Here is a 16,938-nt window from a genome sequence, read left to right as displayed (position 1 = left end):
CAGACATCACCTCAATTATATAATAATGCTGATATTTCTATTTTAAGAGATTAGGTGTGTCGGTTATTCCATGGATTAATCAGATGAATACCCCACTCTGAACAAATATTAAATATTTTATTATGTATTTTAGATTACCTTGAGATTTCATTGATCTTGTTACATGTCTCTGCAAAATCGACTTACTTATATTAAATTGCTTATCTATTTCAAATAAAGACTTATTCCCAATTTCGCTTCGAATAAACCAGATTTTTACCAACAAATTTAAAAAATATTGTTATAACTACATAGACAACCCTACAAACCTGTACCTATTTATACTTAGGTCGTTTCCATTTCACGTATTCTCATCCCAATTGACCCCTTTTTCGTTGTTATTTGTACCTAAGACGTCCCCAATATCCCCAAAAACAACAGATTTTTACATGTATTTTTATTTAATCAAATACATTAAAACCAATAACAACTGAGACTTACCTTTAATATATATGCTGGTTCAAACACTAAATAACGTTTATAAATCATAGTCGTCTTCTATTATTATCAAATAAATAAAAGAGAGCAAAGTTTCTAGCACTAAAATAATGACCACCACAGGAAGTTAATTTGAAACGCGATTTTTTATAAGTTAGCAGCTATTATCATGCATATTCAGAGTTGTTTTGTGAACTTTCAACATTCTACTATTAAACTACAAAAAATGGAAGATTTTGCAACGAATATAAAACTTATATTGAGCGTCGAAAGATTTTCCCGGTTTTTTCCCGATTCGCCTGTTCAATCCCTAATCGCCTCATTTTACCGGTATTTAAATGTCAAAAGCTTTCCTCCATATTTATGTTTATTGTCTAATGTCTATACTCTAAATCTTCTCAATTTAAATCCTAAATGATAGTCTGATAGTATGTTTGATTTGTAAATGAAATTTGTTTTGATTGTGTTTTAAAGTAATATGTAAGATTTTTGCGTCAAATTCAGCTTATCTAAAACAAATAAAAACAATGGCTCAATTCAGACCAGCCGGATTTTCCGATGAGGATTCAGATAGTGATGATTACGGATTTTATGAGAAGCCGGTAATTTACATTATTGCTTTACATTTTGATTTCTTATTCATAAAATAATTGTATTTATATAAATCCCAACAGTAATAATAATCCATATGGAGCACCTTCCTTTGATCCAATAACACTAATGCTCAAGTTCATAGAGTGTATAAAATAATTAGATCTCGATTTGCTTACATACTTTTCATTTCTTATTTTAAACTAAACAGAACAAATTAATAATAATAATTGAGAAACACTTGTACTAATTGTCGAGAGATTACATATGTATATAAATTTATTCTTTCAAATATAATGAAAGAATACACATTTTTTTAATTCATTTACATTGTACGTTTTTGGTAAATGAAGGTTTATATGTAAACTTTTTTTAAATCGCCCTTATAGGTAAACGAGCTTAAGGCTTACTTGATGGTGAGTGGTTACCATTGCTCATGGACACATTTTGTTTTTATCATACAATTGTTTATCAACAAATCTTTACTTATGTCAAAATTACACATTTATTACATTACTTACTACACAATTGATACAAGATTTAAATTTAAAAAAAAAACCAGCCTTCCTCGAATACATCTAAAATAGATAGCTATCAATTTTTAAGTTTCTTCTATTTCATATTGTTCTTTCACATTGTTAATGTCCATGAACAGCAGTGGTCAATGACAAACAGGCATGTTTTATCCTCTTCAATTATTACATTTGTAACCCGGATATGGTGAGATCATTGTAAGTTCCACTTTTACTGCATTGAGTGCACCTTTCCCTTAATACTGTGTGTTGGCATGATCGTCTTAGCCATACAACCCTATTTCTCACTTTTACTCACTAAATCAATGACTTAATTTGTAGCTGAAACAGCTGTGGCAATGCTGTTACTTACTTTTGCAGTGGTTTATAGTTTACAAATAGAAATTTGCATCTGTTTGGGCTAGTATTACTGAATCTAACATCTCCAAACCACTTTTTTCTGTTTTTATGTACTAGCTAAAGTGTCAACAAAATACACAAATATCCAGGTTCACTTGTTATTTTTTTCTTTGTATTTAGAGAATTGACAAACAATGACTATCATGTCATATCATGGTATGACTATCAGTCAACCCGTCAACTGAAATTGAAAAGCACCATATATTATGTATAAGAATGTGATATTGCCAAATTACAATAGGCACTGTGATTGTTAATATGTATTTAAATTATATTTACAGGTTAGAAACTATGACTATTCTAGTCAAATTAGCAGTAAGAAGAAGGTAGAAGTGGCTTTACAGGAAGCTATCATAAATGGAAACATGAAAGATGTAGAGGATCTTATAAATAATGGTATGAAGATAATCTAGGCTAATTCGGCCCGGAAAAAAAAAAAAAGGCTAATGTATGCATGAAGTGTAATGAAGATGTTAGATAAATACAAATATATCAATTTTCCTAACACCAACCATGTAATATTCCAAGGTGGTCAAATTTTAATAAGACAAGTAATTTTGACTGATCTGAGGGCCACAGAACTGAATTTAAAATCAATATCCCACAGCCAAATAACGTAATTTCAATTATTTTCATGAAGTATCAATATTGAGGCAAAATAATTCATTGTGTAAAGAAAGACCACATTTTAACTATAAACTATATGTGTTTTTAGAATTGAAGAACAATGTTAACATAAAATTGGATAGTGGATGGACCCACTAATGCATGCATGTTTCCATGCTCAAGATAAAATTGTTCAATATTTATTGGAGAAAGATGCAGACCCTAATTTACACTCAGGTATATTGAATTTAATTATTGTGTATGAAATGCTATCTAGCTCTCTCTTTCTAACAAGGCAATTTTATATTTAACTTATAGCAAATTAAGCTTTGATTTAAAATTACAGATTCAGTTACACCTATAATGGCTGCATGCTCAAATAGTAGTGCAGATAATGACACAATATACAGTATTGTATGTAACCTCATAGACAGGAATTGCATACTGAATATTGGAGATAGATATGGACAAACCCCACTAATGAGGGCTATAAGCAGCGGTCGTGTGGCAGTGGCTCAAAATTACTAGATATGCAAGTTAATATAGAAATGAGGGATCAACATGGGTGGACAGTATGTAAAATGTACTATATTACTGTTACGCGCTGGGGTTCGGGCTAAATAAAATTTCACCAAGTACAACTGTATTCAACACTTAAACACTTCACAAACAATTTAAAACACCCAACAACACTTTAAAACTCTCAATTCGCTTGTTCCGCTTCGCTTCAGGTGATCCGTTCGCTGTTTCACTTCGAGTAGTTCCGATTACTGACTGACTGCGTGTCATCTCTACAAAGCTTTTACGCCGCCGATTCCTCATCCCTAAAATTATCGAGAATATTCCACACATCTCTAGTAGTAGTTCCCGCTATCTGACAATAGATGGCGTTGTACTTCTCGAGCGTTCTAGGTCCTTCGATATTCGTTCGACTATTCGGCGATAGATGGCGTTACTCTTACCGGCGTAACATTACTATTTTTTTTAATTGTTTAATTTCTGCTATTTTTCTGTGGTATGGTGTTATAGTGAATTAGTTGAAACTACCACAATACCATTGCTTGCTTATACTAACATTGATTCTAATTAAATTCACTAAACCAATTAATAAGGTTGAGTATCTGGTGATAGTAGATTTGAATCTTTTTGATTGCCTTAATAAGTACGAGACATACAGCTCACTTCATAGTGAGCGGCCTCAAATACTCATTGAGATCAGCACCACCTAGACAGTAACTGAACTTCCACTCAGAAATAATTTCAAATCTCATTCAAAGAATCACTTGTCATAATGCTCCGGAAATATCATAGTAGGGCTAATCCCAGAGCTGGTGCTTGAATTTTTTATCTGAAAAGCAACTGGATGAGTGTAGTTTCCTAGTTTGTATTAATGAACTGCTCCGATGACAGGTGATATGATTCATTACAACAATGAGTTATTTTTTGTAAAGTAATTATTGACGTGCCCACTTAATAGAACTTAAAACTACACATACCAACTGTTAAAGCATTGCACAGCTCTCAAAATACTTCTCTGTTAAATGGAGCATATATCTTACATATTTTTAATACCAAAAATCATATTATATTCCAGGCTGTTTTCTGGGCTGTCCACCACAATCAACCAGAAATACTAGAAATGTTAATTGAAAAAGGAGCTCGACTAACTGAAGTTGACAAATCGAACCGAACGCTATTAGAAATTGCCAATTGTCATGATCATCAAGTGATAATTGAAATATTAAAGAAATCACTCAACCTAGACGATGATCATAAACTGATGAAAACTCATACTTAAACCATCAATTAACATCTTGGCAAGATTATTATCCGGGAATTGAGAAAAATGAACGGTAAGTATGTTAAATAACATAGATTAAGACATTGTTCTTAAATAAATATAAAATTATGCCTTGAGATTCTGCACATTCGTTCGTATCGCTTCTAACTTTAGAGGCCTATTTCCCTGTAACCTACCATCATTCGTTTTTGCATGTCCCACTAACCTACAGTTCCCCAAAGCGGTCTAAACATTTCTATTTACTCCCTATAATACTGGACACGATTTTTATTTACATCTCGATTGCTTTATTAAACTACTCGATAATATAGCAATAATGCCACCTATTATAGATATCGTTATCGCTAGTATCGATATATGACGATTGTTAGATGCTCTATGAGCAGCTCAATTGTAATAGTAAGTTTTTTTTCAATTAGTTTATGCTTTAAGAATGATGAGGCTGAATGGTTACATACTATACAATCATCAATACATCAAATGTTCCGTTTATTAACATTTTCTGTTATTAATACGAAAACGACAAATAGTCTATCTACTAATAACAAAGGAATGGTAAATTTAGCAACGGTAGTAATTGCTCTTTAATAAAACCTTGCTCATTCTACTACAGTGTATCAATACCTTGGATCGAAGGGTAGGGTAGCCACTAAGCAACACTCAAACATCACAACAGTCCTTAATGCGAGTTTTAACTCTCGATCGCGTAAAAGTTAACTCCACACTAAGCACCTGATCCGAATTCGTATATAACTAGTCAGGTCATAAGTATTGTCACACAGTAAAACTTTGCTTTTAGAATGCTGCCACAAAAAAGTTTATTGAATCGAATCTCGAATTGTTCATGAAAAAAAATGTATACTTTTAGAATTATACTCATTTTTAAATATGGAGTGGACGCTTAAGAAGACCGTGTTGCAGTTATTGCGTTGCATCGTTGCGGTTACGCGCCAATTAAATTTTAACATACTGAAAAATTTGAATATAACCAAAGATTCGTTTATCGTACCATCAAACGATACAATGAAGACTCTAGTGTAGATGACAGGTCAAGAAGTGGTCGCCCTCGTCTGTTAGGACTCCAGCAGTGATAAAAGCTGTGAAGGCGCGAATTCAAAGAAATCCCAAACGTAAGCAGAAACTGTTGGCCCTTCAGATGGGGTTGAGCAGAACCATGTGAAAAGGGTGTTAAATGAAGACTTAGGGCTTCGGGCATATCGAAGAAAACAGGACATCGTTTGAATGCTCGTCTAATGGACCTGAGACTGAAGAGATGCCGCGCTTTGTTGAAGCGGTACGCGGGAAAAAATATCGGGAAATTCTTTTTTCGGATGAAAAATTTTTACCGTAGAAGAGAGCTACAACAAACAAAATGATAATTTTGACAACGCACGCACACAGTAGTGAAGAGCGAGCAACCGTATTCCGCGTGTCCAATGAGGTCATTTTCCATCCTCGCTCATGGTATGGTTGGGAGTTCTTATTGGGCTTAACAGAGGTACATTTTTGTGAGAAAGGTGTAAAAACGAATGCAGTTGTGTATCAAAATACAGTCCTGACGAACCTTGTGGAACCTGTTTCTCATACCGTGTTCAATAAGAGGCACTGGGTATTCCAACAAGATTCGGCGCCAACTCATAGAGCGAAGAGCACATAAGACTGGCTGGGGCGGCGTGAAATCGACTTCAAGCGGCACGAAGACTGGCCCTCCTCCAGTCCAGATTTGAATCCGTTAGATTACAAGATATGGCAACACTTGGAGGAAAAGGCGTGCTCAAAGCCTCATCCCAATTTGGAGTCACTCAAGACATCCTTGATTAAGGCAGCCGCCGATATTGACATGGACCTCGTTCGTGCTGCGATAGACGACTGGCCGCGCAGATTGAAGGCCTGTATTCAAAATCACGGAGGTCATTTTGAATAAACTTTAGTGTCATAAGAATCTATGTTTTGTTAAGTTCATTTTGGTATATGAATGGTTACATAATGAATAAACTTGTTTCAATTATTTTACATTAAACATGTGACAGAATTTATGACCTGACTAGGTATATAGACGACTAGCGAACCGCCCTCGTTTCGCTCCGGAAACTGTAATTTATTATTGATTTCTCCACTATTTAATGGATGCTATACATATAAACCTTCCCCTTCAATCACTATCTATTAAAAAAACCGCATCAAAATCTGTTGCGTCGTTTTAAAGATTTAAGCATACATAGGGATATAGGGACAGAGAAAGCGACTTTGTTTTATATTATGTAATGAGCTAAAAAATAAATGCTAGTCAAAATTTAGTAGTTTATTTTTAACAGCTGTTCCTGTTTTTAAACTAAAAAACAAATTACAGACCGAACTATAAAAACGAAATTCCGAATCTGCTTTACGGAATGAGCTGTGAACGTTTGACGCCCCTGATCGTAACGTCCGGCGTCGATTTGAGGACGTTCCTACTGCTGGACGCCGAGGAAATGGTTAAATTAGGTATAGAGATGCCATACGAAAGGCACAGACTGAAATACGGATTACGGAATTTTCATTGAGAGGATGGAAATTGAACGCGGTTGCCGGTTTGTATGCTCGGAAAATGGATAACTATTGGTACGTAAAAATGTAATGTGTTTTTAAGCATTTACTGTCTTCATTTTTTTAACAGTAAAATAATCATTAGTGATTTTTTTAATCAAATATAATTCAAATTCAAGAGATAAATTCGTAGCTATCAATGGTTAATGAACTTCCATGATTATATCATCGTTAAATTGAACAGCCAAATCTATATATCGTCTTCTCGCATTACAACTGTATAATCTCAAAACTTACTAATTTTACAGGAGAGTGTTTTATAGGTTTACATGGTGTTGTTGTTACATGGTTACGTGGGGTTTTATAGGTGTGATATTTTTAATATTAATCATCTTTGCAACATTATTTTTTATTTTTTACCAGTTACATTATGTGTATGTCTTTTAAAGTAAGATAAATTATGTATTATTTGTAAATATGTAGTAGTCCAAACATAGGTAAAAATACTGGTAATACCAAATCATTCCGTATATTAACTCAATTTCGAATATTTTGGAAATTGTACACTTTTAATGCGAAAGACGAAATATATTTTCGCTTCATTATTGGAAGTAGGGCGCATTTACACAAGTTGCCCTCACAGATTGTCACCACTTCACCCTATCTTGCGCTCTTCCCGATGCGTCGCCAAGTGTGTATAGAGCGACCTTCTCCTGTCTGGAGAAGACCTAGTTATGTTAAATAGTAACTCGGAAATGTCTCTTAATCAATGACTGTCTAACAAAGTTTTACATCAGCATAATGTTTCTTTAGCGTTTTAGACTGTTTAACTTCATTGGGGAGTCATTTACACCAGATTTATATATTAGAGGCCACGCTACAGTATATTCTACGCGAGTACGCTAAAGTCGAAAATCAAATAAAACACAACCTCCGGACTCGCTTTTACTTAAAAAATTGAAAACATCAACAAAGAAAATGCTGACTAACATAAACAGCATACGAAGAGAAATTAAAAGCATGAAAATTACTTTACAGAAGGTAGGTACAAAAAATCTATAAATTGCACAAATGACTTTTGGCGGGAACGCGAGGAATGAAGTTGTGTGATTTGTTTTATTTTGTCTATTTGGTGTTTCTTCTGGTTTAAATGTGTAATAACGGTGGTTTATTAACTGTTTAATATCTGTGAAAGTGCACAAATGTGGGAAAATTAAACAAAGCCACCGGACGTAACTTCTAGGAATCCTCCAAAAAATCTCACTAAATGACCACCATTTTACTGAGATTATATTTCATCCCATATCATCGCATCTCATTTCATTTCATTTCAGTCCATATTATAATTTTTCATAAAAATAAGAGTATAAATTAAAATAAGATATGACTTAAAGGTCTTAGTTACTAGGTCATAAAATCTTTATAAAAAAATAATTGCACAAATAGGTCAGCGGTGCTCATGTTCCACTTAGTGAGAGATGTTAACTGAAACCCGTAGATATGTCAATATGCACCTATAGATGTCAAGTCAAAGTGTTATATTGTACAGAAACAGAAATAGCATCATGCTATCGAGTGCTAAAAGGCTATTTTTGTTTAAGCTACATTACTAGTGGTAGGACCTCTTGTGAGTTCGCGCGGGTGAGTACCACCAACCTGTCTATTTCTGCCGTGAAGCAGAAATGCGTTTCGGTTTGAAGGGTGGGGCAGCCGTTGTAACTATACTCGAGACCTTAGAACCTATATCTCAAGGTGGGTGGCGCATTTACGTTGTGGATGTCTATGGGCTCCAGTAACCACTTAACACCAGGTGGTCTGTGAGCTCGACCACCCACCTAAGCAATAAAAAAAAAACATTTTTGGAAATTCACAGTAGAGCGATTTAAAGTTTAAAATTTTGACGAAAAATTCATAACAAAAAAAACTTCTTCAGCTATTTGAATTGAGTAAACTTAATTTAAGTTCAGTTAAGAACATCGGAATTTTGATGCTAATTAATACCAACTAAAACACACCGACTAATTACAAAGATAAATGTCGCTTAAACCAAATGGCCTTTCACCCTTCGATATGTATTCGTGTGGTCTTACAATACACCCTACCGCACTCCTATCACCAGTGATGACTGGAGACTATCGCATTGTTCTGGAAAATACACAGAGAACTCTCAATTTATTAGCCTCATTTACGACATTATGGGTGATGATATTCTAGGCCATAAATTATATATGTTACCGGAAATGTATGAAATCAAGGAATTGTATACAAATCCTAGGAAATGTGTACAATTCCGATGCTATTTAGGAAATGTATAAAATATTGTTTGAAAAACTATTTAATGCATAGATATCCTAGGAAATGTATAAATTTCCTCGGAATTGTATATAATTCCAATATCGTATTAGGAAATGTATAAAGTAAATGCTTTCTGTAATAAAATACGTTGTTAGTAATATTTTTTTATTATAACACTTATTGAGACAATCGAGTAACAGTCATACCGTAAAATAATAATAATATATTCATATTATCTTACTAATTAAAACTTCTAAAATCAACTATCTATTAACTTTTAACGTATCACAAAATCAACTTATATTTATTCTTATAAAATCAAATTTTATTTGGCAAGTAATCAGTCTGATAGTTATAATTAATATATAATTATAAATGTCAAAGTATAAAAGTAAATCTTTATATTATAATACTTTGTCAGTCCATATAGCTATTTATTTTCGCAGGGTAAGCTCCAATGGCATTTGGAAGTACATAATACTTTATTTTTAAAACACAGACATGTAGCACAGTTTTTCTTGCAAAGGCACTTCTTAAAACCCTGACCGGTTCCAGTGGATTCCAAGTTGGCAACTGACCGTAGTGCAAGACTCGTCCCGCTGTCCCCGCGTACCCACCAATATCTTAAATGTTTTACATTTCCGATTGCTATTTAGGAAATGTATAGATTTCCTAGGAAATGTGTAATGTGTAAGTATAATATAATTTATTTCACACATTTCCGTGCGATTTTAGGAATTACATACATTTCCTAGGAATTGTATACAATGACGGATTACATACATTTCCGTTAACATATATACAATGTTAAGTCATTGTACTTTCCTAAATGTTTATCATTATACTTCCACTAGTTTCAGGAATATAATGAGCAAACTAAGAGCATACACGAATCTACCCTACCTCTTTTACTTCGGATTATATCAATGCAATTTATCTGAGATGTAGTTACTATTGGTTTATGGTTACACTATTTGCTGTTTTCAGATTGATAGTAATAATCCTCGCCCCGCCGATCTGCTACCAAAGAAGTCAACTCAAGAAATTGCTATCCAATATATCACACAAGCGGTATCGCTTTGCTCTCTAGCCTTTATACTATATCAAGGACGAACCTTGTTGTGCAATTTGTTAAAAAAATAAACGTATTTTTGTTGATTTGTGATACTCTTATTAAAATTGATTCTTTTAAAGTATTGAATTACTCGGTCTAGTCAAAACTGTGCGCCTAGTGTGAGTTTCTTAACGTTCTCGATAGCGTAAAAGTTAACTGAAATATGTATGCAGTTGGAACAGCGCCCCTAGCGGCAAACGTAGGCAAACGTCCCAATTCCATACATTTTTGAGTTAACTTTTACGCTATCGAGAACGTTAAAGAACTCGCACTAAGAACACTGACACCGATATCGACCTACAGTTATTATAATATACCGTAAAATGGGGCGATTAGGGATTGAGAGGCGAATCGGGAAAAAACCGGGAAAATCTTTCGACGCTCAATATTAGTTATATATTCGTTGCAAAATCTTCCATTTTTTGTAGTTTAATAGTAGAATGTTGAAAGTTTACAAAATAACTCTGAATATGCATGATAATAGCTGCTATCTTATAAAAAATTACGTTTCAAATTAACTTCCTGTGGTGGTAATTATTTTAGTGCTAGAAACTTTGCTCTCTTTTATTTATTTGATAATAATAGAAGACGACTGTGATTTATAAACGTTATTTAGTGTTTGAACCATCATATATATTAAAGGTATAGTAACCGGCAAACTTCTTGAGCAAATGACCTTGACTGCGCAGAACCGAATTTTAGATCACTTTGGTGGTGAGGGTGAGGCGCGACGGCAGGGGAAATCGTATTGAGCGCGTTATTGGTAGATCAATCGAACCTTGCGTCCCGCACCGCGCCCTCGTGCCGCTTGCTCCCAAAAGTACGCTTGCGTACAGTGAAAAGTCTGTCGTTATTAATCGTTAAGTTATTTGTTATAATTGCTTGTTGACTTTGTTGCCATTGCTATTTGTTGAGTGTTTGTTGATTTTTTATAAAAAATACACTATGCCGCGACAAACTGGTGTAGTATTCAAAGAAAGGGTAGAAAAATTGTGTACGACGTATATTGCTTCTTTATAAAACAGGGGAAGAATTATATGGGAAAAAGTAAAACAGACTTCGGAAGCAACAAAAACATCCGTGAGTACTGTTAGGTGCATTATTAACGAAGCTAAAGGCTCTGGCTTGCTCGCCGTGTTTCGGACTCCGGGTAAGAAAAGATCAGGGAAGAAGAAAGTTACCGGAATGGATAGTTTCGTTCAATCTGTAATAAAAAGATGTAATCATAATAACTACATAACAAGCAGCGAAACTCCGTACCGTAGAAATGCTTCGAAAAATTTAAAGAAGATATAAACTTTAATGGCTCGGTATGAAGTTTACGACGAATTATGAAAGAGCTAGGCTTCAGATGAAAAAAAACAGTAAATAATCGGAAGCTGATAATTGAAAAAAGTTACATTCGATTACTACGAATCCAATATCTTCAAAAAAATAATTAATTATAGACAAAAAAGTAGACCGAACCGACCGAGTTGTAAACTACACCGATGATCCCTATGTCGACTCATCACGATGATAGCAACTCGGGTGATAAAAACAGTGATGATGATGGTCAAGATTATGATAACGAAAAAAAAAATTACAAATACCAGCTTCGCTTCAACTGAACCAAGACCTGGCAACAGCTCTAGTTTTGACTTAATAGAAGGAATATCTATTTTACCCCAAGATTAAATTATTACAATTATTAACCTATATTTTTTGTTGATGTTCTCATAAATATATAAATAAATACATATGTTGATTTTAATAATTTAATTGCATTATGACGCAGAGTAAATAATGTTTTTGCACGTGAGTGTACCATGCGCAAACTTACCCCCACTACGTCAACAAATGCTCAAGAAGTTTGCCGGCTATTATAAGTCTCAGTTGTTATTGGTTTTAATGTATTTGATAAAATAAAAATACATGTAAAAATCTGTTGTTTTTGGGATATTGGGGACGTCTTAGGTACAAATAACAACGAAAAAAGGGTCAATTGGGATGAGAATACGTGAAATGGAAACGACCTAAGTATAAATAGGTACAGGTTTGTAGGGTTGTCTATGTAGTTATAACAATATTTTTTAAATTTGTTGGTAAATCTGGTTTATTCATGATGTTTTTGGCTAGATTCAAAATTATCAATGTGTTATTTATTGTTTGGTAAATATTTATATTATCAGTTACGTATTGTTTTCTATTTTTAGATATGCCTAGCGTGTTTGTATCAAAGAGTGCAAAGCCTTATGATCCCTTAATATTAAAAACAGCAATAGAAGCCTATAAAATTGGGAATAAGTCTTTAGTTGAAATAGCTAAGCAATTTAATATAAGTAAGTCGATTTTGCACAGACATGTAACAAGAACAATGAAATCTCAAGGTGGACAAAAATGTCTAAGTAATACATAATAAAATATTTAATATTTGTTCAGAGTGGGGGAGAGGTGACATCTCCCATGTACTTTTTTCAGCTTTTCATTATTTTTTATGCAAACTAAATAAATAAATTAAAACCCTACAACCCTAGCAAATTTCTCATTTCGTCCCATTTAACCGCAATTTTCGGGTAAATAGGGATTACACCTATTTTGCTTTTTTTGCTTAAACTGGAATGCTAGTTGCGTAGTTTTAAATTGGACAACAAAGATGTCCCCAAGACTCAATCATTTTGATCCTGATATAGCATTATATACATCAACAACTACCTTAAAATTGGTCATAAAGTTGGAATTTGTCCCTAATCGCCTCATTTTACCGGTACGTCCTGTAGTAAGTACTTCGACAGTGTTCTTATCTATTTACCTCGAACTAGTTTCTTATCCTTCAGCCTCTACATATCTGAAGCATTGGGTGCTAAGGTATTTTGCAAAACTGGTACGGTCCATTGTCATTCGATCATTTTTGCTGCAAAGCAATTCTACGTTGTAGTTTCAAAAGGGACACACTTTCTCAGACTTGTGTCATTTTAGTCGTGATAACATCTTTACAAGACTTTTTTATTGATTACTTGGGTGGACGTGCTCACAGCCCACCTGATGTTAAGTGGTTACTGGAGCCCATAGACATCTACAACATAAATATGCCACCCACCTTGAGATATAAGTTCTAAGGTCTCAAGTAGTTTACAACGGCTGCCCCACCCGTCAAACCGAAACGCATTACTGCTTCACGGCAAAAATAGGCAGGGTGGTGGTAATTTCCCGCGCGTACTCACAAGTGGTCTTACCACAAGTACCTAATTACGTAAATTATAATTTTGCGGGTTTGATTTTTATTACATGATGTTATTATTCCTTCACCGTGAAAGTCAATCGTGAACATTTGTTGACTACGTATTTAATTAGAAAAATTGGTACCCGCCTGAGATTCGAATCTTTTATTATGCTTTAGACCACGACGACATCAAGACTATCTTTACATTACATTTTATATTCATTTCTTAAGTTAAAAAAGCACCGTTTTAGAAAATTTATAGGTATAATATTATTTTGAGAATCTGCAAACTAAAATCTTAATAATAAAATAACCACCTTATTTTTAAATACGCACACCAGCATGCGAGGCTATACTTTAAAATCGTGTAAATAGGAGAAACAAACTGTTAAATCTCGGATTTAATTGCAGCGTCACTTGCCAGATCCCATAATATATTTTGTCTCGAAAACTCATCAACATCGGTCCATTAGGACCATAGACCTATATAGTAGGGACACGACATATTGTTCTATACGTACAATTGCATATATAAATAGCACCCATTTTGAAGGCACATACATAAACATATATCTATCTCTTTCTTACTCAGCACTTTAACTCGCAGGAAAACAATATAACAGTATTTCAGTGCCTACATAAAATGAAACATGAATATACGTAAATATCTCCGTCTCCGTCTAATGAGGCCGAAAATCCGCCATGTTTAGCGCGCCAAATGTCATTGTCACGTCAGTTCGGCCGTCTGTTTTGGGCATAGACCTATATAGTAGGGACACGACATATTGTTCTATACGTACAATTGCATATATAAATAGCACCCATTTTGAAGGCACATACATAAACATATATCTATCTCTTTCTTACTCAGCACTTTAACTCGCAGGAAAACAATATAACAGTATTTCAGTGCCTACATAAAATGAAACATGAATATACGTAAATATCTCCGTCTCCGTCTAATGAGGCCGAAAATCCGCCATGTTTAGCGCGCCAAATGTCATTGTCACGTCAGTTCGGCCGTCTGTTTTGGGTTGTACATTATTTATTGACTTTGATATCGATTTAATATGATTGATTATATAAAATTTCATAATTTATCATGCTTAAAACATACAAAAATAATAATTAAAACGTATTTTATAGGATCTCAAGAAAGTCGATGCCCTAAAACTATTATCTATATGTATTTAAATTCATTATGGAGCCCTCATCCGAAAAATCCATTTTTCGGTCGGAATCTATTGATCATGACACTAATCATAAATACCACTTTAAAATATGTCATCAAAACATTTTGTTTAGATATTTCGGGAAAAAGCTACCGACAAAATCTCTTCGGAACTATTTAAATAAAATAGTTTTATTCCGCAGTGAGTAAAACACTATTGTAAATTTGTTAAATATTTAATAATTAAGTGATTTTAGAGAGGAAGTCACAAGGAATGACGTTTGTAATTAATGAATAAATGTTCTGTAGGTGTTTTTTTTTTTCACGCGGTCCCTTGATAAGTTTAAAATTTGAATCACTCTCAAGCGAAAGTGATTCAAATGGTGCGGCGCACCTTCCTTGGGGTGCGCTGCGGTAGTATGTTACGGACTTTAGAGTCAGCAAAACAATTAAAATAGATTGTAATAGTCTAAGAAAAACACGTACTCAAAATACGATAACATTTAGCATGCTAGAAATGGGCTGATGGCTTTGAACTACGCCATATCTTTATGTTTTGCGACAAACGACAACTTTATAAAATCAGTGTAGCAACTTTTAAAAATCATCATATCGTTTACTTGGCAAATTCGAAGGACTAACTTGTCTTAGATTTCACCCATCTAAATCATATCATATTTGCACATAACAATATACCTACTTACTTCCCATTAAAGTATAAATTCTACAAATAAATAATACTCAACAATATTTAAAATAAAATGAGCCAAGAACGTTTATCGATAAAACCTGATAACATTGAAATCTTTTGTACAGCACTAAAGCCGCCATGTTTTGTGGCCAGATGACGTCACAGTGGCACGAAATTTTGGTTGACGTTTCATTTCCATAGGTTTCCTACTTCATTGATTAGGACCCGGTGGTCGTTAAATTTTATACTAAAATTGTTCGTCCAAAAATAGCTAAATCGCTATTCTCATTTAAAACTTGAGTAATCTGACTACTAAAAAACAAAATTTCAATTTTATTTATGAAAACAAAATATAATCGTTATCAAATTCATTAATAACACGCGAATGTGCAAAATTTATATTTTTAAAAAGATAAGTAAGTCCCTGTGTTATTTTCGCTAGTTCTTCTCAGAACTTTCTGGTAGTTTCGTTTTAACAAAATTATCATACGAACTATTTATCGATTCTTTTGAATTTTCTTCATAATTACACGTTATAATAGACGGCCCGTCAACCTCAAAATATAAGTTGTTTAGTGACTACATTATAATTGCTGTTCATAAACATGTCAACATTAAACTAACGTTCCCACGTTGATCTTGCAGCCAATTTATTAGTATGACTAGCCAAAATGACTGATGCATAGAGTCGACCCAATTCCGTGGCCAATATGTACGGCACTTTTAATCATTACATTTCATACGAACTCGGACAGTAATTCATAAAGTTGACATGCATCACTATGCATTACGTAAGCGCTGTTATTTAAAATTACGATCGCCACTTGCGAATTTTCAATCAGGTCAACCTTCTCATTTATTCTCGAAGAACAACTTTTGCCAATGAACTGAATTAATTCACGTTAATTTACATCGTACTATGCTAACAGTTGATGATACTTTTATTAATACAGTTTGTCTGTTGTTATTCACCATTAAACCGAATTTCACAGTGACTGTACATTTGTTTATCCTTCTTGCGAATAAGCGAATGTTTAATCATTTGTTTTTCTTGTTCTTGTTTTTCACTGGATTACGTTTCTATTTTTGGTTCCGTTTCGCGTGAGTCATTTTCAGTTTTGTATGCTGCGTCTTGAACCTCGTAACCCGAAGTATTTAAATAACAACCTACGTAAGTAATTCGAAAGTATGACTCCATGTATGTATAGGCATGTCCTTGTTAAAGAGATTGCACATTCATAAAACGTAAACTATAGGTACATTACCAATCTAAAAATTTAGAATAAATCAGTTATTAAATTAGTAACTATGTATGAAGATAATAATTTAAAACGGGTGTAATGATTTTTATTTAATTGCGTAAGGGTAGGTACAATGAACGTAATATGGTTGACGAGCTCACGGTCCACGTGTTGTGAAGTGGTAACCGGAGCCTATAGTCATCACAACGTGAACGTTGCCATTAATTTTGAGACATCAGTTTGCTTAGTGCGAGCTTTTTAACGTTCACGATAACGTAAAAGTTAATTCAA

At 33.8% G+C, this 16,938-nt stretch overlaps 1 protein-coding gene across 1 annotated transcript; it reads left to right on the top strand.

Moving 5' to 3' along the window:
• The first annotated feature begins 848 nt into the window (after positions 1 to 848).
• On the top strand, positions 849 to 10,386 carry Gasz (ankyrin repeat, SAM and basic leucine zipper domain-containing protein 1). The gene is given in 13 exon segments (XM_028177023.2): positions 849 to 1,079; positions 2,282 to 2,396; positions 2,716 to 2,757; positions 2,760 to 2,843; positions 2,953 to 3,123; positions 3,126 to 3,178; positions 4,201 to 4,378; positions 4,381 to 4,459; positions 6,758 to 6,945; positions 6,948 to 7,008; positions 7,747 to 7,856; positions 7,859 to 7,974; positions 10,216 to 10,386. Coding segments are annotated over 13 exon segments (1,428 nt in total). The 5' UTR covers positions 849 to 1,004; the 3' UTR covers positions 10,372 to 10,386.
• Positions 10,387 to 16,938: the final 6,552 nt, after the last annotated feature.

This window comes from Bombyx mandarina, chromosome 13 (genome assembly GCF_030267445.1).
Source record: "Bombyx mandarina strain Sakado chromosome 13, ASM3026744v2".
NCBI lineage: Eukaryota > Metazoa > Arthropoda > Insecta > Lepidoptera > Bombycidae > Bombyx > Bombyx mandarina.
This window is presented reverse-complemented; position numbering and strand designations above follow the sequence as displayed.